This window comes from Nannobrachium achirus (assembly GCF_963921795.1).
Source record: "Nannobrachium achirus genome assembly, chromosome: 23".
NCBI classification, from domain to species: Eukaryota; Metazoa; Chordata; class Actinopteri; order Myctophiformes; family Myctophidae; genus Nannobrachium; species Nannobrachium achirus.
Window position 1 is genome coordinate 41,948,624 of NC_137830.1, and position 27,830 is coordinate 41,976,453.

The 27,830-nt window shown below is 42.1% G+C and overlaps 1 protein-coding gene across 2 annotated transcripts; it reads left to right on the plus strand.

Annotated features, from left to right (window-relative positions):
- Positions 1-6,926: 6,926 nt before the first annotated feature.
- syt10 (synaptotagmin X) lies at positions 6,927-26,962 on the plus strand (the record flags this gene model as incomplete). Of its 2 annotated transcripts, none has more annotated exons than XM_080753952.1 (7): positions 6,927-7,134; positions 8,586-8,997; positions 13,779-14,340; positions 16,716-16,836; positions 21,563-21,734; positions 22,270-22,399; positions 26,891-26,962. In XM_080753952.1, 7 exons carry the CDS (start codon positions 6,927-6,929, stop codon positions 26,960-26,962), a joined length of 1,677 nt encoding a protein of 558 aa, XP_080610078.1. The 2 variants fall into 2 exon arrangements, with proteins under 2 accessions (XP_080610078.1, XP_080610079.1); XM_080753953.1 differs by having other exon boundaries at positions 6,927-7,119.
- Positions 26,963-27,830: the final 868 nt, after the last annotated feature.

Consider the following 27,830-nt stretch of genomic DNA (forward strand, 5'->3'; position numbering starts at 1 on the left):
AGATTGCCACCACCTAAATGGAGCATTAGGCAATATAATTGTTTAGTTAGTGACACAAGCATGCTAATTGTTATGATCAGTCTCTGACAAGAAATCACTTCCAGCCACTTGAAATTTCTATTTTCAAGATGGCGTCCCACTGGATCCTCAAAAGATCCCTTTTCTCATAGAAATGTATGTATTTTTCATTAAGGAAAAAATTATTTTAGATTACGCTAAAGAACCACTTTCAACACATGAATATACAACTGTGTTGATCATAGATAGATTAGAAAATAGTCAATATCTGCACTACCAGGGCACAAACTGGATGGTGTACAGATCACACAGGATTTGAATGGCATTGGATGAACGATCGGACTAAGTGTAGGGTTACGGCATGAACTTAGTTGTATCCCTTGCATCAAAGTGCTTGGTAAAATGTGGTAAAATGATAAACTACTGCTGCTGAAGACACAGAAGATACCAAATATATCCATATTAAGAGGCCAAGAAGATCCCAGCACTCAAAAGCTTTGTGCTTTATCTGTGAAGATGAGAATGTAACGTCCCCTATACAGGACGCAATGATAAGCTTTGCAAGGAGCTTCTTGTCACTTAGATTCCTGGCACATTCATTAACCCTTTCATTAAGTTTCATTGTCATTGCGTCCTGTAAGGGGGACGTTGCACTGTCATCTTCACAGATAAAGCACAAAGCTTTTGAGGGCTGGGATCTTCTTGGCCTCTTGACATGATATCTTTGGTGTCTTCAGCAGCAGTAGATGCTCTCTTTTGGGCCCTTTCCAGCTCTGTGTTGTTTACAGCTTGAATGATATTTTGCCGTGTGTCTTGTCAATGTGCTTTCTATACCATCACCTTCATCTAGTCGGGTTGGACTAAGTAAGATAGGAAAAGCATTGATTTTATTTATAGTGACTCATATAATAGACTACATGACAACCAGGAATAGTCTGGTGACCACCAGAGAGACGGGTGACAGCCGGAATGTAGACGACATCCGGGAGCAGGTTGGGTTAGCGCCCCAGCTTGTGTCTTCCATGAGGAAGAAGCCCAACAACCCCACTGTGAGGCCTTTAGGAGGGCCATTCAAGCCACAAGCGGAGCCTGCATGCATCACCACCATTGGGCCAGGTGGAGCCTGCAGTACCATTGTGGCTCAAAATCCACCACTCCTGAGTGAAATGTCTGGGGCTGGAGTATGGTGCAACGCACAGGTCCTGGACCTGGTGAGACATAGGAGGGGCCCGGACAGGAGTCAATCCACAAAGCTTAGTCCCTCCATGCATGCGCTAGATTTTCCTCTCCCAGTCTCGGCCGAGTAGTTCCAGAGCGGTGGAGTGAATGGTCCTGTCTTTCTTTAATGGGACTGATGGTGGGTAGCTACCGGGACATAAATCGGGACTTAATCAACCCCGGCTGGGTCAACCAAGTGAGGGGCATGATGTTGCGAGACCCGAAATCCTGATGAGCTTGGGCTACATCACTGAGGTGCATCCATGCAATGTTTTTTTTTGTTCTGAAATAATGGAACATTTCTTGCAATGGTATCATAACCAAGATTGTGCTCTCTGCTGAATTGTTTTTCCTCTGTGACCTGCTGACAAATGAAACATCTGTCCCAGTTAGTTTTCTCAACTGTTATGATGGCTTCTGTCATGTCTTAGGCAGAGGCAGAGGGTTTATCCTTGAACCACATTTTACCAAGCACTTTGATGTATGGGATACAACTAAGTTCATACCTTAACCCTACACTTGGTCCAATCGTTCTTCCAATGCCGTTTAAATACTGTTTAACCTTGGCTCGGCTCTCCCGTGCTGGCACAACCTGTCAATTCAGGTGCAGCTATCTGTTTTGGGGTAATTAGACAACATTTGGGATACTAACTTTCAATTAGCTGACATTGAACCTCATTCTGAGTTTAACAGCAGTGATATATCACCAGCGTGTCCTGGTAGTGCAGATAATCTCTCTTTTCTAATCTTTCTATGATCCACACAGTTGTATTTTGATGTGTTAAAAGTTGTTCTTTAACATAATCTAAAATGGAATAACACCAAATCGTCCTTAATGAAAAATACATACATTTATATGAGAAAATGTACCTTTTGAGGATCCAGGGGGCCATCTTGAAAATAGAAATTTCAAGTGGCTGGAAGTGATTTCTTGTCATAAAGACTGCTCATATCAATTTGCGTATACTTGTGTCACTAACTAAACCATTCTATTGCTTAATGCTCCATTTAGGTGGTGGGCTGGTGGCAATCTTGTAAAACGGCCGCCATCTTGAAAATTCAAGTGGCTGTGGGTGGCTTATTGTCAAGTTACCCACAGAGACTGCTCATGTAAATTATCATGCTTGTATCACCAAATAAACCCTTATATCACTTAATTGCTTCACTACAGTGGTGGCCATCTTGAAAAATGCCCGCCATCTTGAAATTTCAAGTGGCTGTGGGTGGCTTATTGTCAAGTGACCCACAGAGACTGCTCATGCCAATTTTCATGCTTGTATCACCAAATATACCATTACATTACTTAAATTCTGCACTAAGGTGTTGGCCATCTTGAAAAATGGCCGCCATATTGAAATTTCAATTGCCTAGGACAATTTTCTTGTCAAGTGACCCATGGAGACTGCTCATGCCAATTTTCACGCTTTTATCATAAAATGAAAGATCGTAGCACTTAACCGCTCCGCTAAGAGGTCAGCAAGGTGAGCATTAGGTTGGCGGAAAAAAATTAGGCGAATTGCCGGGAGGGCAAACGGACTTGTTACCTTTCTGGCAATGTAATCATTAACTGCCAATGAGGGACCAACATTCCTGGTGATGCCAGTGGTGATGCTGACGCACAGGTAGGCCATACATGGCCTACTTGTGCACGAGGCGCAAGTTAGCACCTCGACAGAGTGCAGTTCTAGTTGTTGTTATTTTGGTAGAAGAACAAAAACTAAGACAATTTTACATTACATGTTTAAAGGCCCTTTAATCTAAACGTTTTTTAAAATAAATGAGTGTCCCAGTTTGCTATATAGGGTGTAGTTTGACAATATGCCTGTAAAATGGTTTGGGGTCTGTAGAGTTTGAGAATCATCTCAATGAAATTAATATTTCTCAATGAATTGAGTACAAAGGACCCCAATGTAAACAAGCCATAGGGCTTTCCTGGGTTTAAGACCTTGTATCTGAACTGTAGGCCTATACTGTCTTGTGCTTTTCCTATATGCGAACTGCTAATAAAGTATCAATACATACAATCAATCAAACAATCAATCAATTTTGTATTTTTGTATTTTTTGCTATGAGTAAGATATTTTCATGATTTAAAGGTGATACACCATGAAATTTCACTTTTCCTATTTTAAAACCTTTTTTTGGGGTCCCACTAGCACCTTCTATCCTCACAAAGTCCCATTTCTGACCGTTGTGTCTTTCTCTGGTTTTGGGAAGGCGAAGGTTAAAAGTATCCCACGGGTTCTCAAAACAGGCTGTCCAGATTTGCTGCCGATCATGACGTCATCATCGGCACCCCCCCCCCCGAGAGAAAAAATATGAATGAAAAGAAATAATCCCAGACGGTTTTCACTGCAGCTGAGCAGCCAAATTACCATGACAACGCAAACCACGCATGCACGTTGCAGCAACACAGCATTTCACAATTGCCACATCCATTGAATCACCAAGCTGGTATCTGCTGTATGTCTCGTTAAACAATAATCCATTTCCAGGGTCGGCTAGGCAGCCTAGCCTAGGAGGCTAGCAGGCTAGCTCCAAACAATCCACCGTCTTTTAATGACTTTTAATCGTTGTGAACTGTCCAGAACCGGGGGCTGTACTCTGCTTGCTTTGGTCGCGCTACCATGTTAAACTTAAACAACTAATTTCTAATCTGTAGTAGGCTATTAGTCCAGTCTGTTGTGGATGCTCCACAGCATGCTGCAACTCCAACTGTGTCACTTTCCCTTTGAACTTTGCGTGAACCCTGAGATTAACCCTTCAACCCATGGAGCTTCTCTCTAGATGCAGACAGTGTACTGTAGCATAGATGGCTGGATAATAATATTCCGTTTATAATGGTTGGAATATGTTAGAAAGAAAACTATATAACTATAATCGAAATGAAATAAATATTAAAAAATGTTTTTTTTTTTAATTTTTTTTATTTTTTTTATTGTTATTCTTTTTAAGACTTTTTGTGTAGTGTTTGGTTGGGGTGCTTATCTGCACACACAAAGGGCAGAACTGCGCCACCCCCCCTCAGGCCAATTTTATACTGCAGCTGAAAATGCTCTGAGAGCCATTCAAAAATGAGAGAGGATGCATGGTGTATCACCTTTAAAATAATGCAATGTAGCCTATATAATTTTCAGAATGTGACTCTGTATATATTTTCTTTTTTTCTTTCTTTCTTTTTCACAGACTAAAGTTGTTTACTGCATCATGCTGTGCAAAAAGCCATGCATGTCACTGTGGCGTCCCCATTCCATTCAGTTGTGGTGTAATACCCAGGGGTCCTTGAGGGAGTTCCAGGCCGTCCCCAGCTAAATGATAGTTTGGAACCAAATGGACCCTTAGCCTATGTAGGGTAGGGTAGCCTATGTAACTCAGAGAGTGTACAAATGGAACCAAATTTCCATTTGTAGGCCTACACTTTCCCACTTTTGGTGCCAAAAAAAAAGAGAGGAAAAAAAGAAGAAAAAAATAGCAGTGCAAAAATGAAGAAACTTCAGGTGGCATATCTGATATTAGTCCAGTAGCCAGCCCATAGAGCCCCATTGTGAACCCGGACATTTTGAGTACCCTTTTATGTTAGAAATGTTGAGTATGGGTCCCCAGCAGTTAGAAACTGCCAGGTGCTAACTTGCATATGTTGGGCAATTTTCATAATTAGCATAATACAGATTAAATTAGCATAATCACCTATAATAATGGAAAATATATCAAAAACTGTTAGGACGATTTGAACAATATTGGAGTGGTTTTGGGGGTTATTGAGGATGCTGAATCCATTTCTGACATTTTCTAAATTCAAAACGGCCGTTTTAAACCGGAAATGGCCATATACCAACTTAAATTGGAATGATTTTGATACTTTTTTGTTGATTTTGATTATGAATTAAATTATAAATGTGGTTATTTATATGCTTATAGATTATCTGCATTTCAAAAGCAAAATATAGACAATCCACACAAATTATTAGAACAATGACTGCCACAATAGCCTATCAAAAATAGTCACTTCATCATTTGGAAAATCAACAAAAAAGTATCAAAATCATTCCAATTTAAGTTGGTATATGGCCATTTCCGGTTTAAAACGGCCATTTTGAATTTAGAAAATGTCAGAAATGGATTCAGCATCCTCAATAACCCCCAAAACCACTCCAATATTGTTCAAATCGGCCAATCAGTTTTTGACATATTTTTCATTATTATAGGTGATTATGCTAATTAAAGCTAATTATGCTAATTATGAAAATTGCCCAACATATGCAAGTTAGCATCCGGCAGTTCTTAACTGCTGGGGACCCATACTCAACATTTCTAACATAAAACTTTAGGGTACTCAAAATGTCCGGGTTCACTTTCTGGCTACTAGACTATATAGTAAGGCTTTGAGAATATTTCTGAAACTCCCAAGATGGACTAGTGCAAGTGAAATGTTTGTGACCAGCAATGTACCCACCTTTCATGCTGTACTGACGAATTTTATGTTCAGATGTATGTAGAAACACTGGAGGACAGTGGCGGTAATGTTTTTTAAATGAGTGAAAACAGTCTATATCTCTGTATTGTTGTTATCTGTTTTTATGGACCTATTGTGTCTGAAATAAAGTTTATCATCATCAGTAATTAAATAATAACATTGATTTTACAATATAAAGTGGGGTGTCAGAGATAGAAATGCCATTAAATGGGGGTCCGTAGTCTAAAGCATGTCAAACTGGGGCAGTGGGGGGTCCCCTAAAAAAAGCCCTAAAAAATCTTCTTTCATGGGGGTCCTTGACATGAAAAGGGTTGAGAACCACTGGTGTTATAGACTCATTTGAGCAAATCTATACTATCATTTTGCGAATGTCTGAGTGAGTGAGTGTCTGTCTGTCTGTCTGTCTGTCTGTCTCAGCGTTTCTCCTCAGTGGCTGGAGCAATTGATCTGAAATCGCATCACCATCAGCATATGAACACACCTGACATAACTGTGAAGCCCGTTTGTCACTTTCACAAATCGTATGCTGTATAATAGCATTTTTATGGTGTATCTATATCTATTTAGCCTACAGTACCTTTTGTAACCACACATGTTAAGGGAGGGGCGCTGTTGTTCAGGCCATGCACAATCACACACAAGCCCACACACACACACACACACACACGGGGGGGGGGGGGGGAGTGTGTGTGTGTGTGCAGCCGGGCGGGGGGGGGGGGGGGGGGGGGGGGGGGGGGGGTTCTGGCCCTGTTACAGATGTTGTCCAAAAATCATGCAGATCGGTACACAGTATCTCTGTAGCCGTTAAATGGAACGGGTATTTCTTACATTGATGCTCCTACATATTAGCATGCAAGCACCAGTTAAAGTTACTTTCCATCCCTCATATACTGTGTGCACAGTGCACATCCCATAACCCACACACTGCACATCATTTCGGAGCTCATATCTTTGAACGGGTAAGAGCTAGTTAAGTTAATGCGCATTCCTATTGGACAGACAGAGGCGGGTGCACTAAACGATCCAGCCGCCACTTGCTCTTCTTAACGCACAGAGCGCGCAGAGTGCAGCCACTCTCCTCTCCTCTCCTCTCCTCTCCTCTCCTCTCCACTCTCCGCGCATGCAGCGCACTGGGCATGGATGAGGACTCGTCAATTCTTCCAGACATCTGGCGTGGAGACCGGAGAGGCTGCACCTGCACTCCTCCGATGCCCAAATGAACCAGCGCCCTCCCGGCTCATCCTCCACCGTGCAATGGCTTAACAGGCGAGACATGGGCGTCCGGTCGGAGGACATGAGCGTCAGCCTGTGCCAGAGGGCTCTCCAGATCGTCACGGAGCTCTGCCTTGCAGGGCACGTGGATCGGGAGAAGTGCTCGGACGTATTTCCCCTGGAGAGCAACATACCAGGTAAAAGGAACGCAGGTAAATGCGACCCAAAAAAAAGCGGGATTTTTCCACGATATCTAATAACAGTGGTTCTCAAACTTTTTCATGTCAAGGACCCCCAAATTGACACTTTCTTTTTGCCCGCGGACCCCCATTTGAAAAGATACGGCAGGGACCCCCTATAAGAGAAGATTTGTAGGCTACACAACTCTAGCAGAGATTCTCAACCATCAAGGACCCCCAGTTTGACATGCATTATAAGCTGCAGACCCCCATTAATCGCGTTTCTCTCTCATGGGACCCCGATTTATATTGTAAAATCTATGTTAATTAAACTCTGAGTGTGACCCTGACAAGTCCATTTGGTTCCATTACAGACCCATGAGGGTCCATTTGGTTCCCAAATATCATTTAGATGGGGACGTACCCCCTGGAACTCCCTCAAGGACCCCTGGGGACCCCGGAAACCATTTTGAGAACCACTGATCTAAAAGACCCCCAATTCCTTGAAATGTTTGCTTTATTTGAAGCCAAGATTAGTTGCAGTCTTGCAGATCGGCTATAGTCCGTAATATTAGAGGTCGCCAAAGTTTAAGTTTTCTTTCTTTGAATTGTGCTAAGCTCTACATTTGAATGTTATCTTTATTTCATCAAACAATTATTTTAAAATATGGTAAAAATGTATTTGAGTGAGAGTAGCCTATTAACACAAACTGTATCGCACTCAAAACTTGTTTTGTGGCAACAGGTGGAATAGGCTATGAACACTACAGTATATGATGCATGTCTGACTACAGAAATAAACTGCTTTCCTTTCTTTCTCACGCCAATTATTATTAGTAGTATTATTTCGATTTTATTCTGGACAGTCTTTGTGAGGATTAATTAATCGTTTTTTACAAAACAGCTTTTTCAAATAGCAATACAAACGAACTACGCTGAACTTAATTTTACGCTGGATATAACCATGAACTATTCTTGCATATTGTCACTGTCTGTCGGGCAGAAACGTTGTATATCCAAGTTTCAAATTTGTATGTTTTTTTGTCAGTTAAAGCCCTATACTTCATCATACAAAAGTGTGGCAAAAAAGTAGTCAAAATAGCAGATCTACAAGCATACGTGAGGCGTGGTCTGCGTGTAGATCTGCTATTTTTGTTTTTAAAATAAAACGAAAAAAGGAAGGTTTTGGACATAAAAGGTTTCTACCCGACAACAAGGGACTAAAGAGATTTTTATTAGATTTTGGTTCATATTGATTCAGCCTGTAAATGTGACTCTGCAGCAGTTGCTTGAACGAGGCTGTGTGACTTAACATCATCCTGCCTTGTCAAACAGGTGGCTCCTCTCTCTTACAGCTTGCCTTCTCTCCTGTTTCTCTTTCTCTCTTGCATGTGTGTCTGTCACATAATGTCCACCGCTCGCCCCCCCCCCCCCCATCTCCTCGTCTTTCTCTTCTTTGGCTCTGTCTTTTTGCTTACACGTAGACATCTCTATTAGTCTCCTTGCTGTGGTCGTGGGTTTCTGTGGCCTCGCCTTGTTGGTAGTCTCTCTCTTTGTCTTTTGGAAGCTGTGCTGGCCCATTTGGAGGAGCAAGGCTCTGTCCGCGCACACAGACAATGTCCTCCTGCGCGTCGGTCTCCCCGAGGCGCCCCCGCCCGGCCCCCTGCCCGCCGCCGCCCCCGCCGCGGCGTCCAAAGCACACCAGGAGGCGGAGAAGCAACAGCTGCCGGAGGTGAAGGTGAACGGACGGAGCTCTATCAAGCTCCTGGAGGCGGCCATGAAGATCAGCCAGACGTCTCCAGACATCCCTGCAGACGTGCAGACGGCGCTGAAGGAAAAGCTCAGCCAGCAGGTCAAGATCCAGAGACAAACGACTGAACCCACCTCCTCCTCTAGGTACTGTAACTAGTGTAAACTATAGCTTTGACCCAAAATACAACACCACCCTATCTGTCTACTGCAGTGGTTCTCAACCTTTTTTCTGCATGGGCACACTTTTCATGTCCCAAGAATCCATGGGCACGGGGGCACGGTGGCACAGTGGTTAGCGCTTCTCCTCACAGCTAGAAGGTCCTGGGTTCGATTCCCGCCGGGGGACGCTGTGGGTGCTGGGGGCGTGTTTCTCCCTCCGCGTCATCAGCGCCCACACCCTAGGTGGGGTCGGCGATAGGGCCTTTCTGTGTGGAGTTTGCATGTTCTCCCCGTGTTTCCTAGGGTTGATACCCTCACAAAAACATGCAGTAATCCTGGTCTCAATAATGCCTCCCCCTGGCCAGCTAGGGTGCTTGATGGAGGGGAAAGGAACTGGTTGGAATAATGTGTTCCTTCCACGCGCTACGTCCGTCCCGGGGAAATCCCCCCTGTCAGGTGAAAAGAAACAACTTGGACTACTCATGCATTGAAGGAAGCATGAGGTCAGTCCGTTGTCTCCCCAGGCACGGCAGAGGGAGAGCAGAGCCCAGGATTACATAGGCAATTGGCACTGGGTGAAAATGGGTTGCAAAATCGTGGGATAATAATTATATATAAAAAAAAAAGAATCCATGGGCACACCAACATACTACGGTGGGAAGAAACTAAGCTTGTATCTCCGAGTTTCAAATGTGTACGTTTCTTCGCAAAGTAAAGCCACGCTTCATCATATAAGGTTGTCACACAACAGTAGTGAAAACAGCCGATCTACAAGCACACAACGAGGCGTTGTGTGCTTGTAGATCGGCTGTTTTCACTAGTTTTAAATCATTTTTAAAATGATAAATACAATACTGGCTTTCAAGCAGTTTCAAGGGGCACACTTGGCCCTTCTCAGGGGCACACCAAAGGTCCCCAGGCACAGTGGTTGAGAAACACTGGTCTACAGTATATACTGTAAATGACATAATGAATGATGTCAAGAACAGAGTAAAAGACACAAGCACACAAAATGTTACGACACAGCATGGTCTTGTTTTTCTCTGAAGCCTTTGCATTAGCAAATAATACTCTGATTTCACACACACACACACACACACACACACACACACACACACACACACACACACACACACACACACACACACACACACACACACACACACACACACACACACACACACACACACAGAGATAGAGAGACAGAGAGACAGACACACACACAATACAGAGAGAGATAGAGAGACAGACAGATAGATGATGATGATGACGATGATGATTATTATTATTATTGTTATTGTTATTGTTATTATTGCTTACATAACACAAGACCTGTCAAGGCAGTTCACAATTATATGACCAGGAGGTGGTTTAGCACGCGCCATAGACTGCATCAGGGATTGGCCAATAACCTAGGAATGGCACGGCACACGTGACGCTACACGTAATGCCAGGGGAGTGCCATATATGGTCTGACTGACCTGAAGCATCACCTCCTGCAGGCTCATCTAGGGTAATGGCATGTCCGCTCGCTGCCGGTTCAAGCCCTATAATCACTCGCCACCCGGCTTTGCATTGGGACGTGCACGGGGAGTCACGCTGCCATGGTAACATGGCGAAGCAGCACCGGTAATTAAACAATCAGCTTCAGCTTTCCCTTTGTTTTCAGAGACTGTGTTTAAGAGGAAAGCGTCGATAATTACCATTGCCGTGGGTTGGGAGTGCTAGGAGGAGGTTTGTTCTGGTGAGCATGTCAAGCAGCTGCTCTCCATTGCTCAGAGAAAGCCATTATGCCCACCGGTTGTAGTTTGTCATTATAGGAACACTGATAGATTCGATTGAGTCGTTCGGGTGTACAGTATGAATCACACACTGACCAGGGGCAGGGGACAGTTGTGGGAAAGAAATACTCAAATTCTTTACTTAAAGATGGGATGCCATGATTTTTCCCCCCCCCCTAAAACATAATAAAGTATTTATGATTATACTAGGAGGAAGATTTTTTCCAAAAAAGTCTACAGAAAGAATTCAAATTATGTTTTTATGGGGGCGCCCGCTGGCCTACTGGTCCAGGCGCCACATAGGCATGGATGCCTGGTGGCGGCATAGGTTCGATTCCCGATCCGGACAACCTTTGCCGCGTGTCACTCCCCATCTCTCCCCCCATTTCCTGTCAGTCTACTGTCCTATCAATAAAGGCATAAAAGAACCAAAACAAATCTTTAAAATAAAAAAATATATAAAAAATTGTGGCCACACCCACACAGGTGGGTGGTGACCCAGCTGGAGTTAACCACACCTACAGTGTTGCGTGTATGGTAAAAGGGGAGGGGATGATTTTATGATGACATTAAATCAGTGTTCTTCTATCAGGCCTTTTGACTCAGAGGCTTTCAGCTTTCAGGAAGAAACCAAAAATACACAGGGAAGGCATATTTTCACATTATAACCACACCCGGTGGTCTATTAGACACATCCATAGACACATACAAAACTGAAAAAGTACAAAACTATGGCACCACCTCTGTTAGTATCAATACTGCAAAATGTCCGGAATTCATGATTTACTTGAGTAAAAGTACAAAAGTATTGGCATCAAAATGTACTTAAATTAACAAAAGTAAAAGTACGCAGAATGTCCAATTTTTACGTTTTCAAATGTGCAAATATCTTTTGAAAGTAGCAGATCTACAGCACAAGCTCACAATGCCTGCATCGCATCGCAACGCATTGTGAGCTTATAGATCGGCTATTTTCAAATAGCCAAAATATACAGGCTAAAGTGGTTAATGTATGTTTTGTAATAATAATCAAAATCTATAAAGTAACTAGTAACTAAAGTGTTCAAATAAACGTAGTTGAGTACAATATTTGGATCCGAGATGTAGTGGAGTAGAAGTAAAAGTATTGGAAATTGGAAATACTCAAGTGAAAAAACTCAAGTACTGTATTTAAGTAAATGTTACTTTACATCACTGGCAGGGAAGACATATCACTGACTGCCACCCACCTGCAGTACATTCTCTAACTACTGATTCCTGAGTTAAGTTTACTTTATGTAGCCTATTTAAAAAATCAGAATGTGTACAAATGACCTAAGAGGCTACGGGTGAATAAAAACAAGCTTGTTATGTCAACATCCCAAAATAATTGCCATATTATACAATGCATGCGCACACACGCACATGCACACACATGCGCATGCACAAGCACAAGCGCACACACAGTACACTCAGTATTCAGTAGTCCACAGAGACTGATTAAAGGGGCACTCCACCACTTTTCAACCTATGTTCATATAATTGGTCCTCACTCAAAAATAGCTTTTCTTTTTTTTTTTTCTTTTTTTCCTCAGAGGAGGGCTGTGGGCAGGTCAGAAACCCATTGTCTAGTGACATCATCGATTGCCAATCCAGCTTATAGAAACTGCAGGCTTTCTATTCCTGAAAAGTTGCAATTTTAAAGTGGAAGCCATTGTTCTCGCGATAATAAAAAGCTTTTTTTTTTCAAAAATATTGATTACTTTTTTTTTTTTTGAAAATGATGATGTCACAAGAAGATGGATTCTGAACTTCCCACCGCTCTCCTAGGAGACTTGGACTGAGTAGATTTTTTTTTTTTTTATATTTTATCATGAACATTAGTGAGGACCTATTATATGAAGACAGGTTGAAAAGTGGTGAACTACTCCTTTAAGTGATACTCTCAGCCTCGCATCGTGAGGTGTTGTTTGCTTGTAGATCTGCTATTTTCTTCTTTAGTCTTGTATGATGAAGCAGGGCTTTACTTTATAAAAAAACATAAGAATTTGAAACTTGAAGCTACAAGGTTTCTGCCCGACAATGTTCGATATGCAAAAAAACAAATAAGATGTTAATAAATAGAAACATCCAAGGTTTTGAAAAGCAAATCAAAACAAACCAGTCAATCAACACCAACAATAAAAGCAAAGATTCACAAAATCCTATTAATAAAAAACAAAACAAAAAAGTCCATCAAGAGGGATATATTTGACACTCTTACAGGTACAGGCAGCGCTTCACAAACAAAAGAAGATTCGCTGAATCCAAACAATACGTTTTATTAAGGGGGTTTATTCAAAGCAACAGAAGGGAACTTAAAGGGTACTTAAACTCATATTAATAGAAAAGCAAATAAAGCAAATAAACCGAAGCATATAAGGAAAATAAAGGAAAATAAAGGAAAATAAAGCTAAATAAAGCGGTCAACAAAAAGCGAGGCCAGTTCCTTTATTTCCAGTTCATCATCATCATCAGTAGTTCAATACAATGACATCTTTTTGATAAAAAATCATATCCAGTCTTACACAAATGCCACCGCAGACATAAGCATTCAGATATAGGCAGGCACTCAAACACAGCCACGTGAGATGGTAAATTCCCAATTTCAAAGTATCCCGGTGGGAGATTCAAGCCCACCTTTTAGGAGGATATTTTAATTACCAATTACTCATATACTGCACCAGGTCCTCTTTGAGAATAATGTCAAAGGTAGATGAGTTTGTGGGATAATCTTTCATCCAAATCTATTGCGGCATACTGGGGAGCAACAAGTTGTATGATAAATTGTATTCTTATAAAAGCAAAAGAAGGGAATCAGGGAAAACATATAAATTAAATATTTATATAGGTTACCTCCATACAGCATAATGTCTTAGACATTTATGAACACATTAACACCAAAGTGAAGGTATCTCACTGCAGACATTTATCAGACATTTATCAACCTCTACCCTTTTCAAACAGGCACAATTCATTCCGACGCCATCTGCCGCGCCAGATGAATGTCACCAGCTTCGACTTCAGCATGGACACCCTTCCTATTCGCCAGTCGTCTACTGTAAGCATCGGAAGGATAAAGCCCGAACTCTACAAGCAGAAGTCCGTGGACTCGGAGAACGGCACCAAGGAGCCCGTGGAGACCTGCGGCAAGCTCAGCTTCTCGCTGCGTTACGACTACGAAGAGCAGGCCCTGGTGGTGACGATCCTAAAGGCCCTGGACCTGCCGGCCAAAGACTTCACGGGCACCTCCGATCCCTACGTGAAGATCTACCTGCTGCCGGAGAGGAAGAAGAAGTTCCAGACGCGCGTGCACCGCAAGAACCTCAACCCGTCGTTCGACGAGGCCTTCTGCTTCCCGGTGGAGTACGACGAGCTGTGCAACCGCAAGCTGCACTTCAGCGTCTTCGACTTTGACCGCTTCACCAGCCACGACATGATCGGCGAGGTGGTGGTGGACAACCTCTTCGAGCTCTCCGACCTCTCCAGGGAAGCGGTGGTGTGGAAGGACATCCACGCGGCGACCACCGTGAGTATACGTGTACCGTGCTGATATAGTCGTCACCGTCGGGGCAGAAACCTTGTATCTCTAGCTTTACTCTACGGGTTTTCTCGTAAAGTAAAGCCCTGCTTCACCATACAAGACTGTCGCACAAAGCTAGTGAAAATAGCAGATCTACAAGCACACAACGCCTCGAGGTGCGAGGCGTTGTGTGCTTGTAGATCGGCTATTTTCACTAATTTAAATCATTTTTTAAAATGATGAATACATAACGAACGGTTTTGGACATACAAGGTTTCCACCCGACAACAGAGATATCACAGTAACATACAGTGTGTACTGTAGCTCATTCTCAGGCAGGTTCTTGATGCATGAGGGAGATGACTGAGGTTATAATCTCATGTAGCCAGAAGCTTGGAGATCTCTGCCTATACCGATACGTGCGGTGACATGAAAATTCAATGATTAGAACCAGGTGGAACCAATGCAAAGACTTACAGTATTGACATATTGGAACGGTATCAGGATTGGTTTCCACAACAGTGGCCGTAGGTTTGTCTGAGGGCATCAGAATTTAAATATCACCAAACATATACGTGAGACTATATATAGTTCCAGGTTATCAAGGGGGAACACAAATAAGGGGGATTGTGGCCTTGTTTCACTTGTGTGATATTTTGTCAAAAAGCATCTATTAATGGAAAATCCCACTGAATCATCAACGCTGCTCTAAGAACCGATAGGCGGAATGCATTGCATAATTCCAATTCCCTGTGAAATCACCCACACGCCCACACATATTATTTTCCCAAAACGAATGTCTATACTACATGCTTAAATGTAGCAACAGAGCAATGCATTATGCACGTTTTTGAACTGTGTTTGTGTTGTGTGTTGTTTTTTGTTTTGTTTTATTGTACAGTGAATCCGACTCAAATACTCAGTTTCATGCCTATTGTGTTAAGATGGTTAGAGGTGTGTATGGGTTTTCTATTTCTCATCAGGTACCTCAGCTTGTGCTCACCGACTCTACATAATGTACTGTAGTAGTTTTAGTAGCTTTTCAAATTCACACCACAGTACATTTGGAGACATTTAGGGTTAGTCAGAACAGTATTTCTGATGGTTTCAATTATTTTGGATATATGTTTACTCCAGATGAACACACACTCTTGAGAGACCGCAATGCTGGTTCATTGTCACTGTTATAGTCCATGTACTGTAAGTACATGTTAGCTACAAGCCGCCAGAGAGGCCCTTACAAATAATTGAACACTCATACCGTGTAAACTGGTCTATTGTCACCAGTGTTGGGAAAGTTCACTTTAAAAACGAACTAGTTCAAGTTCAAGTTCAGAACTTCTAAAATGAACTAGTTCATTTCATAGTTCATAATTCTATATTTTGAACTAAGTTCATGGTTCCCCAAAATGAACTAACTTAGTTCTTTTTCGTTCTTTTTTTAACCATATTTTTTTTTATACTTTGGCTATTCAAAAAAAAAAAAAAAAAAAGAAGGAAAAAAATATATAGCCTAGGTCTATATATATATTATATAAATGTTTAGACGTTGCTGCATGCTATTGATATAGCAATAAAAAAATATATATTACACAGCAGTTGTGGGAAAACTAAGACATTGTTCAAAAAACACAATTCCGATTTTGGTCATTTTGGAAATAGGGCAAAAAATATATTTTTCTTCAATCCACTGTCTTGACACTCGAACCGAAATTGTTCTATAGACCATAATCTACAAATTGGAAGTGAAAAATAAACTTTAACACACATTTGAAATGAAAACAAAAAATTACATGTACAAGGAACCCCACTAGAAGGCATACGTTTCTAAACCTCGCGCACAGCACAGAGGAGATTCACAGTGCAGCAGCAGTGTGCAGACAGCACCTTATATCAACGTTCACGAGGGGCTGCGTGCAGTGTGTGCTATTGGAGCATGTGAATGAAAAGAGAGAGGAGAGGACAGACGACCGCGGAGGCGCGGACCGCCGCATGAACGGCCGACGAACGCCGACGAACTCCGTTCACGGGCGTCAGAATGACCGCGTTCGACAATATCGTTCATCAAGCGAAAACAATTACGTTCAGTTCACGTTCGCCCAAAATATGAACGTGTTCATGAACGATCGTTCTTTGAACGCGTTCGGGTACAACACTGATTGTCACACACTCATCACCAGGAAGAGTGATTAATTGATTTTGTATCTAATACGTGGCTCTAAACCATGCCGGGACAATACTCTCTCTGCTTTCAGAGTGGTCTTGTAATTTTGCCACTTCCTCAATGTTAGTATTTACCTGGGAATCCTACATCAAGGCGTTCTAAGTGAACTGTACCCAGTACTGTATGTTCTCTGCTTTGTTTTTTGTTTTTCCTCCAGGAGAGCGTGGACCTGGGCGAGATCATGTACTCACTTTGCTACCTGCCCACAGCGGGGAGAATGACCCTGACGGTTATCAAATGCAGAAACCTCAAAGCCATGGACATCACAGGCTCTTCAGGTAACCTGACAGCAAAATAGGTCACAGCACCACAGACATTCAAGACTCAAGAGCAATGTTGTTGTTGTTTCATAAACTGGAATAAAAGCAAAAACGTAATTGAAGGGAAAATAAAATAAAATGTATGGTAACTATATTGCATTGGCATAAACCTAAAATAAAAAGAACATGATCATGTACATATTAGGGCTGTCCTCGACTCAGGATTTATGAAGTCGATTCGAGTCGCGGGGGTTAATCCGACGCGTCGACGAATCGTTTTATAGTCTACTTTGTGTTAAAAAAAAAAAAAAAAAAAGTGTTGCTTTAAACCACGTCAACATAATACAATAAATACATTAAGATGAATTGAATACACAGTGTTTTCGGTGATATCGGTGAGCGAGCACAAATGTTATCTGCATAGCAGTGTACAACCATAGAGTACAAATAAAACATCTCCGTTGTTTCAACTCTGCGGCTCTGCCCCGTCTCTCGGCAGCGTGCAGTATAGATGAGACATTCGCGAACGATTCCACTCTCTTGAACGGCTCTTTTAAATGAACGATGGGATCCAGTCCGCAGTCGCGGGACACAGAGCACTGACAGAGTAATGAGTCAGTGTCGAGAACGGATTCATTTCAGAAACGGATCATAAACAGGTGGAGGCACAGCTCCCGCTAGAGCCAGCAGTGTGGACATGTCATGGACGCAAACACAGCGAAACACAATCATTCATCATGGATTACAACACTGGAACAATTCAGAAGCACTTTAATTAGAAAATGTAACTTGTAGCCTACACTTGTGTATGTTAATTTGACTTTAGAAGGATTTTGACAGCGTGCTTCCCTCCTCTTAACGGAACACCTTCCCGGCTCCGAATGTTTTAACGAAGCGGCGATTCTGAACCGTTCTGGCCGTTCCGTCTCACTTTCACCCCTACGCTGGTGCGAGACAATAAATAACTGTTCGCCAATTGCTACTTCTCATAGGAAGTACATGACACCAGTCCAGCAGTGCACCGCAGTAGTAGGCTAACTGGTGATATAAATATATATATTTTCGCCTCAACTCAAACAATTGGCGTCGATTCCCGGGGCTTAAAACGACGCGTCGATTCGTCGATGTTTAGAGGACAGGCCTAGTACATATGAGACGGGGACTGAGCATTGGTTGACCTCCCGTTGGTCCGACCAGGTTAACATTCACCAGGTTAGCACTCACCAGTGTCAGCAGGTTAGCACTCACCAGCGTTAGTTTTACTGAGGTTAGGGTTAGGGTTAGGGTTAGGTTTACTTTAGGTGGTCGGAAAATTAGGTTGTCGGAAAAATTACATGGCACCATTATGAGACAAGCCGAGATTTGGGATCTGTATTTGCTCGGGTCTCAGTATCTCGTGTTTTCAGGTTCAGGTGGACCCATGAAGACCTCCACTCTGCATTGTTTGAAGTGACAATGTGACCACGTAGATAAACTTGTCAGGAATAAATGGATGGATGGAGAGGAAGGGGAGAGGATGGCGAGGAAGAGGGAGAGAGAAAGAAGGAGGAGGAGGGATGACGGGGGAAGTGGAGAGGATGAGGATGATTAAGAGATGAAGGGGATGATGAAGGGCGAGGGTGAGGATGATGAAGATGAAGGATGAGGATGATGGGAGAGGAGGGAGAGAGGAAGAGGAGGAGTCAGGGGCGTCACAAGGGGAGGAAAAGTGGGACTGGGTTACTAGGGCCCAAGGTGGAGGGGCCTTCATTATTTTATACTTTAGTGCCGCGCTCACTGTGTGGCACCGAGTGCCGCAATGCGAACTCGTAGATCTGCTATTTTTGAAAAGTCGTGATAATGTGTGCAAATCTTTAAATATATGTATATATAATAATATATGCCCTACATTTGCATACTGGGCCCCTAGTTGGTTCCTCATGACTTATGAGCCGTGAAATATTTGAATAACTGAGCGGGGCCAGACCTAATCTGCCAAGGGCAATTTGGCGTGGGACGAGCGCGACTCTACGTAGGCTCCAGGGGGGGCAGGGGACCCTGAGTATTAAGGCCTGGGGGCCAAAGAGAGAGGCAGGTAGGGCGGGCGGCCATCTGTCTCGACTGTGTTGGGGGGCAGGGTGGAAAGAGAGAGAGAGAGGAGAGACAGAGAAAGAGGCAGTCAGCATAGGCGGTGGGTGAGCCAAACCTTTGGCGAGGCTATGTTTTTTTTTTTTTTTTTTTCCATACTCCACTACATCTCGCACAAGTGACAGGTAGACCTACTGTATACTCCTCGCTAATTGGTGAAAAGGGGAGGAGTTCATGTGGAAAGCTATCAGTTACCATGGCTGCAAAGTCACAGAGAGGAGTATGGGTGGAGTTGTGATCGGTTACCATGGCAGATAAGTCGAGGGAGGAGTTGTTGTCATGTGAGTGGGAGAGGTTGATTTTGGTTGCCGCGGCGATTGATCACAGAGTGCTACCTGGAGGAGAATGGAGCGTGGGGATTGAGTGAGGGGAAAGCAGGGCGAAGAACAGTCTAAGGCCTGATTTACACTGCCACCCAAATCTAGCCTGAATCAGATCTGTGTCACATCAAAAGTGGAATCCGATTTGTTTAAAATAGTCTAAATGCGTCACATGCAGGTCACATGAAATCCGATTTCTAGAAACCCCATCCAGAGGTGGTTTCAAATCCGATCCAAATCGGATTTTCAGGACATCCGTCTCACTCTGAAAGCAGTAACCAGATCCACCCCATAGAGTTGTACGCAAGTAGGGGCGCCCGCTGGCCTGGTGGTCAAGGCGCATACCACATACTAGGCTATGATGCCTGCTGGCGTTGCCGGTTCGATTCCCGATCCGGACGACCTTTGCCACATGTCATTCCCCATCTCTCTCCCCATTTCCTGTCAGTCTACTATCCTATCAAATAAAGGCATAAAAAAGCCCAAAAACAAATCTTAAAAAAAAAGAGTTGTACGCAAGTCACATCAAAGTGTCCAAGCGTCACTTGCTGCGCGACCCGAGCACGGAGTGCCACTGATATGATATCATTACAGAGCGCAAGTATTTACTATTTTAATTACAGCGCGCTGAGCATATGAGAGAAGAGAGAAAACATATGAGCTAAATAGATAAAACCAGAGAGAAGAGCGAAAACACAAGAGTAAAGAAAAGAAGACAGAAAAACATTGTAACGTGTTTGTTTTTTATGTTGTCGCTTGTCTGTTATGTCGTATTTCCTGAACGTAATCAACTAGCATCAACGTTGAGAAGTAATGTCTTGACGCCTACGTCGTTACCACGCTAACCAAAGCAGATCTGTCGCCGCAGGGCAGCTTTGGGCTGACTAGGCTTGTCACGATACTGGATTTCTAACTTCGATACGATATTTTGAAAGATTTCGATACTCTATACCATTTTCGATATCACGCAACCACGGCGATTTTAGTGCAAAAATATATATTTTTATTAAAGAAAAATACAGAACTTCTTGAGGTAGATGGTAGTGCACTTTTTAGAGGCCTGACTTTGATGTTTTCACATTCGAAGTACAAATAGGCCTTTAAAATAACTAGGAATAAGCCAAAGTAGGAAGGATACCCATAAAAGCAACGTTGGTGTAAACCAACAAGAGAGGTAAAAACTGAGTATCGATATTATCGATTCTATGGAAAAGTCATATAGAAAATCGATTCTATATTCAAGATCGATACTTTTCGATAAATCCATATTCTTTACACTAGGGCTGACGTTAAAATCAGTCGGAACGCAGAGATCCGATTTGGTCACTTGCAAATGCAGTGTGAAAAGTCAGGCCAAAAGATCGGATTTGAGAACTAAATGGGCTGGATTTGACTGCAGTCTAAATCCGGCCATATTGTTTGAAGGCCTAGTCTTCCTCCTGAACATACGTTTTACCGACTCCATTCATAGACCCTTTTCCACCATTTAGGCTATACTGCAAGTAGTCATCGTGTTCAAACTCAACAACTGTTCTACAACCACACTCACACCGCGTATAGACCTTTTTCCAGAGCGCTGCGGTGTCTGCGCGCACAGCCGCACACACACACTTGACACCGCAGTTATGTTTGCCGCTGTGAGAAATCAGTCATATAGGGTTGTCACGATCATGACATTTTACTTGCCGTGGAAATATTTGCACATCCACTTTGTTCAGATGCAGGTGCTTTGGATAGTGACAGGAGAACTGAAGCAATCATGAAAAAGCACACTGCTCTCACTCAGCAGCATCAGTTACTTTGAAGCTGTGAGCTTATAGATCTGCTATTTCTGTTATTTTCTGAAAATGTTTGAAGATTTATGAACATTTTTCAACATGTTCAACTAATAATAGCAATCAGGCAATAAGCCTTATTCACGGCCCGCCCACTCAGCATCCCCTGGGTGCTGAAGTCACATTTTGAAGGGGAAAATCCTACTATAGCTTATAGAGTTAACACATAAATCGCAAATTTAATGCAATTTCCGAATAGTAAAGTATAAAATACAGCTAGCATGATCAAGAACACAAGATAGTAAAAGGCACAAAGCATTATAATTTACTTTACCGTTCGAAATAATGATTTGTTGGCTTTAAGTCCAGCTATTTCTGTTATAGTTTCCCCTTCTAAATTGATGTCAGCACCCGGGGGATGCTGAGAAATTTGCTGAGTGGGCGGGCCGTGAATAAGACTTAATGTGTAATAATTGTAACCGTGTAACTGTAACTCATGTTAACTTGATCTGCATCTCACAGACCCGTATGTGAAGGTTTCCCTGATTTGTGAAGGACGGAGGCTAAAAAAGAGGAAAACCACCATCAAGAAAAGCACGCTCAACCCTGTGTACAACGAGGCCATCATCTTTGACATTCCACCAGAGAACGTGGAGCAAGTCAGCCTGTCGATTATAGTGATGGACTATGATAGGTCAGTGGCTTAACCATAGAAATAAATGTATTGAATGGGACATATCCATTCATTCATAGCAATGCTGTGCTTCTGTGTCAAGCACGGAATAGCAAGTTTTCAATCCACAAGGGCATGTTTGTTTGATAAAATGATGCACTGGTTATATGATATTGATATACATAGCAATATGCATTATGGGAGGCCCAAACAGAGTAGGTGGCTGTGAACACAACATGACCTTACATGGATAATTATACGACTCGTAGGAGCTAAATGGCAGTTAGTAGTTAACGATTGCAACTACTTAATTTAACATATAATTCACTTTCAGCTTCCTTTCAAGACGGATTGTTGCCACCCATATTGAATAGTGTGTTCATGTGCAAGGCTTTGTTGCTGTATTTGATGTATTATTTGTGCGCGTGCGTGTTTCTGGATGTATGTGTGTGTGTGTGTGTGTGTGTGTGTGTGCGTGTGCGTGTGTGTGCGTGTGTGTGTGTGTGTGTGTGCGCGTGTGCGTGTGGGTTTGTGTTTACGTATGACATTTTAACAGGGTTGGACACAACGAGGTGATCGGTGTGTGTCGCACTGGGCCAGATGCCCAGGGTCTTGGACGAGACCACTGGAATGAAATGTTAGCCTACCCCCGCAAGCCCATCACACACTGGCATGCTCTCGGAGAGGTACCTGCTCTTTTTTACCAGTGATGGTACTCATTTCTCTAATCAACCCATTTAGACCTGAGGCCGATTCTAAAATACAGCTAGGCCTGTCACAATTAATACATAATCGTCTAATCACAATTATTTGACTTAATCGCAATTATTTGACATAATCGCAATTATTTGACATAATCTCAATTATTTTGTCATAATCGTCATAATCATTTCCATGTTGAAAAACATGTTAAAAAATTGTGGAAATACGCATTGTGAGCTTGTAGATCGGCTATTTCCACTATCAATGTTCTTTTTTAAGTATAAGGTTGCCAAATATGTCAGTAATTTCTTTGTATATTTATGTGCCATATCTGCCACGTGCAACTTCAAAGCCTACAAGCCAAAGAGAAATGTAATTGTCAATGACAAAAACACAATTAAATCTTTAAACGATTATTTGAGACAATTAATCGTCGCGTAAAATGACATAATCGTGAGAGTCATAAATACAGCATTTGCATCCTCGCAGCATTTGGCAGTTGAGTCAGTTGATACCGCGTTCGCTACATGTACTACATGCTACACCATTTATGTATCCACAAGTTTCCGCGGGAGTTTACTGGAGACTATCAGGACCAAACTTCCGGGTTTAACAGCAGACATACAAGCTCACGTCGCGTCGCAGATGCAACCCGTTGTGAGCTTGTAAATCGGCGGCGGAACCTCGATGCAGACGTTTGCGCAATGCACTATGGGGCGTAGGAAACTCATGGATAAACAAACCTAATAAGAACACTTAAAGGACAACTTTAGTTTTTTACAACAAGGGTTCATATTTTAGATTGTAATTAGAGAATATAAAAGATGAGTGTTAAAATTATTTAATTTACTTCTTTCTATTGTTAGAGAGATTCTTATTTCAGTGGTTGGGGGCATGCGTACAAGTGGCTAAATATGTCATTTTACACAGAATAAGCCCATTCCCAAGATACAACGCAACCTTTCATGGTTGGATGTGACTTATGGGGGCTAGAAGTGTTACTGTAAATAGCAATAAAGAAACTGCTGGCTTATACTGTTTCTAAAAATACATATTTAGCCACTTGTACGCATGCCCCCATGCGTACGCATGCCCCACATTTTAGCACGGTAAACACGATGAAACAATAGAACGAAGCAAATGAAAACATTTTAACACTCACTTTTTCTTTTCTCTTATTACAATCTAAAAAAGTTGTCCTTTAACACTGTACTTTTTTTTGGTAGACGAATTATTTAATGACAGCTACCACACGGGGTTGTTGTGTCACATTATGGCAGTGATGAAAGAAGTACATGTTTTACTTATGTAAAACTTATGTAAAACATGTGTAAAACAGGTGTAACTTATGTCAATCAATGTCAATCAATCAATTATGTCAATCAATCAGTGAATCAGTCAACCAATAAAAGTATCAATACTGCAATGTAGAAATACTTTGTCACTTTGTTAAAGGGGAATACCACTCATTTTCAACTTTGAACTATGTCATTAATATACCTTAGAGAAAAAAGTCCCCCCCCCTTCTGTGTTGCCTAGAACTGGAGGATTGATTGTGGGGTCATGTGATCAGTGACATCATGAAGATGTACTCTTCAAGCCAAAGAGTTTCTTATTTCCACACAACAACTCTAAGGTATATTAATGACATAGTTCAATGTTGAAAATGAGTGGTATTCCCCTTTAAGTAAAAGTCCGGAATAAAAAATGAACTTGAATAAAAGTACAAAAGTATTGCTATCAAAACCAAGCTCGAAATGTGTTGCAGATCTGCTACTTTTGATACTTTTGTGTGACACTGTATTATGATCAAGTAGGGCAGGGTTCACCAATAGGCGGCCCGTGGGCCATTTGCGGCCCGCGGGGGGCTACTGTCTGGCCCACACCAACCCCAGTAATAATGGTGGTATAAGAGCAGCAACAACACTAGTACAGTATATCGTCGTTGTTGGGTGGAAATCTCGTATCTCCAAATTTGTACGTTCTTTCGCAAATCATACAAGGCCGTCGCACAAAAGTAGTGAAAACAGCAGATCTACAAGCACACAACGCCTCGCACCGCGAGGCGTTTTCACTAGTTTAAATAATGTTTTAAAATGATAAATGCAAAACGAATGGTTTTGGACATACAAGATTTTCACCCGACAACGACGATATCTGAACTGTCGCAGCCGCTGGAGTAGCGGGAACGCCGCCGTCACCCCCTGCAATGTTGTGGCCCTCGGCTTGGTACCCTAGACATAATTCGGCCGTTGGGGAAAACTAATTGGGGAACCCTGAAGTAGGGTGTTAACTCTTTCAGTGCCCAGAATCACCACTAGAGGGCGCCCAATGGCCATAGAATCCACCATAGACATACGCTGTATATGCACAAGCCGTGCGCAGCCATGACTCGCCTGAACACTTTCCTTTGTGCATGAACAGGAACAGGATGAAGTTAGCTTGAAGTTAGCTATTGGCTACCAAGCATTTTAGAAGCCCTATTTTCGGCGATTTAGCCATGATTAAACCTTGCACACCTCATGGATATGCATGGAACAGAGAAATTGAGCTCTAAAGATCCTGGATTGTATTGGAGTGGATGGGAAATATCGGCGGCGCGACGCTCTCGCGGGCCGTGTAAACAGATGAAAATTTAGCCCGGTGCTTCGGTAAGGCCTCTGGAATTTTTTTTTTTTTTTAAAGCCGAACTAGTTCGGGATCGGCACCCCGAACGTTAATAAGGTCCAAATAAAGCTGAACTAGTTCGGGATCGGCACAATAAGAGTTAATTTACGAAAAAGCACAAAAGGTTAGCATATGGAGATGGGAGGTTTCTGACTGACAGCAACGATATCTGAGCACTACCTGCCCCACCATGCTAGCCTAGCACAGCCAGACAATCCACCCATGTTAAAACAAGGTGGGGATGTACCCAGTGGTGAAAGTGAGCCGGAACGGCCGGAACCCCCGTTCCGTTAAAACATTTGGGGACGGAACGGCGTTCCGTTAAGAAGAGGAGAAGCCAGCTGTCAAAATCCCATGTTAAATAACCAGCCACAAACGCACGTCCAGGAAGAAAACAATAGACTATACTAAAGTCAGATTAACATACAGTACACAAGTGTTACTAGTTATATTTTCTGATAAAGTGCTTCTAAATTATTCCCGTGGGTTTGTGTAGGTCAGTGTGATCCAGTCCGTTTGCGTTTCAGTGTTTGTTTGACACGGAGCGGGTAGAGGTGAGACGTTCGCGAACGAATCGAGTCTTTTGAACGGCTCTTTGAAATGAACGATAGGATTCGGTTCACAGTAGGGAGCCGTTCCTTTCTAATGAACAGTGGTGGGAAAAGTACTCAATTTCTTTACTTAAGTAGAAATATTAATACTGCAATCAAGTAGAAGTTTGGAATGTTAATGTACTTGAGTAGAAGTATCAAAATGTAGGCCTACGTCTTTTGAACAGCTCTTTGAAAGGAACGAATCCCAGAGATCCGGCTCACTTCAAAGAGCCATAAATCCCATCTCTAGGAGGACTCGTGTCTGTGCCTGCATGCGGCCATAAATGCAGAATAGACCAAAATGATTCAATTCTGCATCTGGGAATGGGAGATGTAGTGGAGTAGAATTAAAAGTATTGGAAATACTCCAGTACAGTAGGCTAGGCTATACTTAAAACCTGTACTTAAATACAGTACTTTAGTAAATGTACTTAGTTACTTTAGATAACTGGTTATAATAATATTAATAATAATATATATAATAATATAATAAGTGTAATAATAATAATATATATATATATATATATATATATATATATATATATATATATATATATATATATATATATATATATATATATATATATTACCCTTCTGTATGGAACATGAACAATATGAAGAGGCTTATTATAGAAGGGCAGCAGGTGGGCCTCCCAAAATGCAGTTTTCTATGCATTTCAGGGGTTTTGGGGGATTAGAGCCTCCCAATTATTTTTATTTTTTTTAATTTATGACAGTTCCGGCAAGAATTTCAAACCACTTTCACCACTGGATGTACCGTATATACTGTATATACTGGGGATATATACTGCAGTTAGTTAGCTGCATTAGTATATAGTCTGGCCAAGCCAGGCTACCACCATGCCACCCTGCACCCCAGGTTTCACATTGTTGAGCTGCATTTCAAGTTGTTTCCGCATGTGGCTGTTACCATGGTGACGGTATCTGTGCAGTCAGTCATATCAGACAGACATCAGACAGACAGATAGACATTTGGTTGTTTATTGTGTAGGTTTACAACCAAGTAAATATTGAACTAAGACTATCATGATTGTAAAATACAATGAAGACAGACAAAATATATATAGCTCTGATGTATCAATGGCAAATGCTAGTTTAATTTGAAGTGCTGCGCAAATAAAATACTGGTCCTGGTTCTGATTTCAACCAAGCCTAACAAATATGGTTCATGTGTTTTCTGTATTACTTTCACAGTGGCCAGGAAGAGCAACAAGCTTTGAGAGTCAAGGTTCCTGTCCCTCACCCAAACCTCCACAGACACCCTGAGAACCGTGAGTCACTCCAAAAAGTACAGGAGTTGAACGGCAAATGAGTCTCTCAAAAGAATCTGAGTTGAGTCACTGACTGTGTCTGAAATCACTCACTCATTAATTAACAACACCCTACTTACTGCCTGCTGTACAGTATATAGGGAGATATGTGGACTATTAGTGAAATCACCGGCAAAAAAAAAAGAATAAACACAATCTTTTTTTGAGCACAATGCATGGTGGTATGGGGTAGTGACCATCAGCTGTACCCTACTTTGCACAATGCATTGTTGGATGGGACATGAAGAGTGCACTATACAGTATCGACAGGGCATTTGAAAAACTAAAGGGTGGTGCCTTGTGGTACAGTACGCACCAAGCCCAGCACCAGAAGAAAATATAGATGGGTGCAAGTACAATCTACAGAGGGACAAAACATTTGACAATATGTAATGACAACAAAGACTGCTTCAAAGCAGTGCACCATATACAGTAAAGGCCAGGATATTGATAAATTGCTCAGATTGCTAAATGTCATGTCAAAAATGTTAAAGTGATACTTTTAACAGTCTGGCCAGCCTACATACTTAGGCTGGCCCTAGATTGGCAGACATTCCACACACAGCCACAGAAAGGCAGTATGATTTTCCTTTTTTGAAAATCATTTCACAGGCTTTGCAAGCTTTTCACGAACATGTTAGTATTCTTTCTTATTGAAGTACTTCAAGTGCTATGCAGAGCTGGCTATGCACAGCATGTGACATTCACGTTCATAATCTTGACCAAATAGTGTTACAGTAGCTTTACACTACAACTACAATAACATTACATCTAAGTAAAATGGCAATTTCCCACCAAAGCTCTCTTATAATTCACAGTTACAA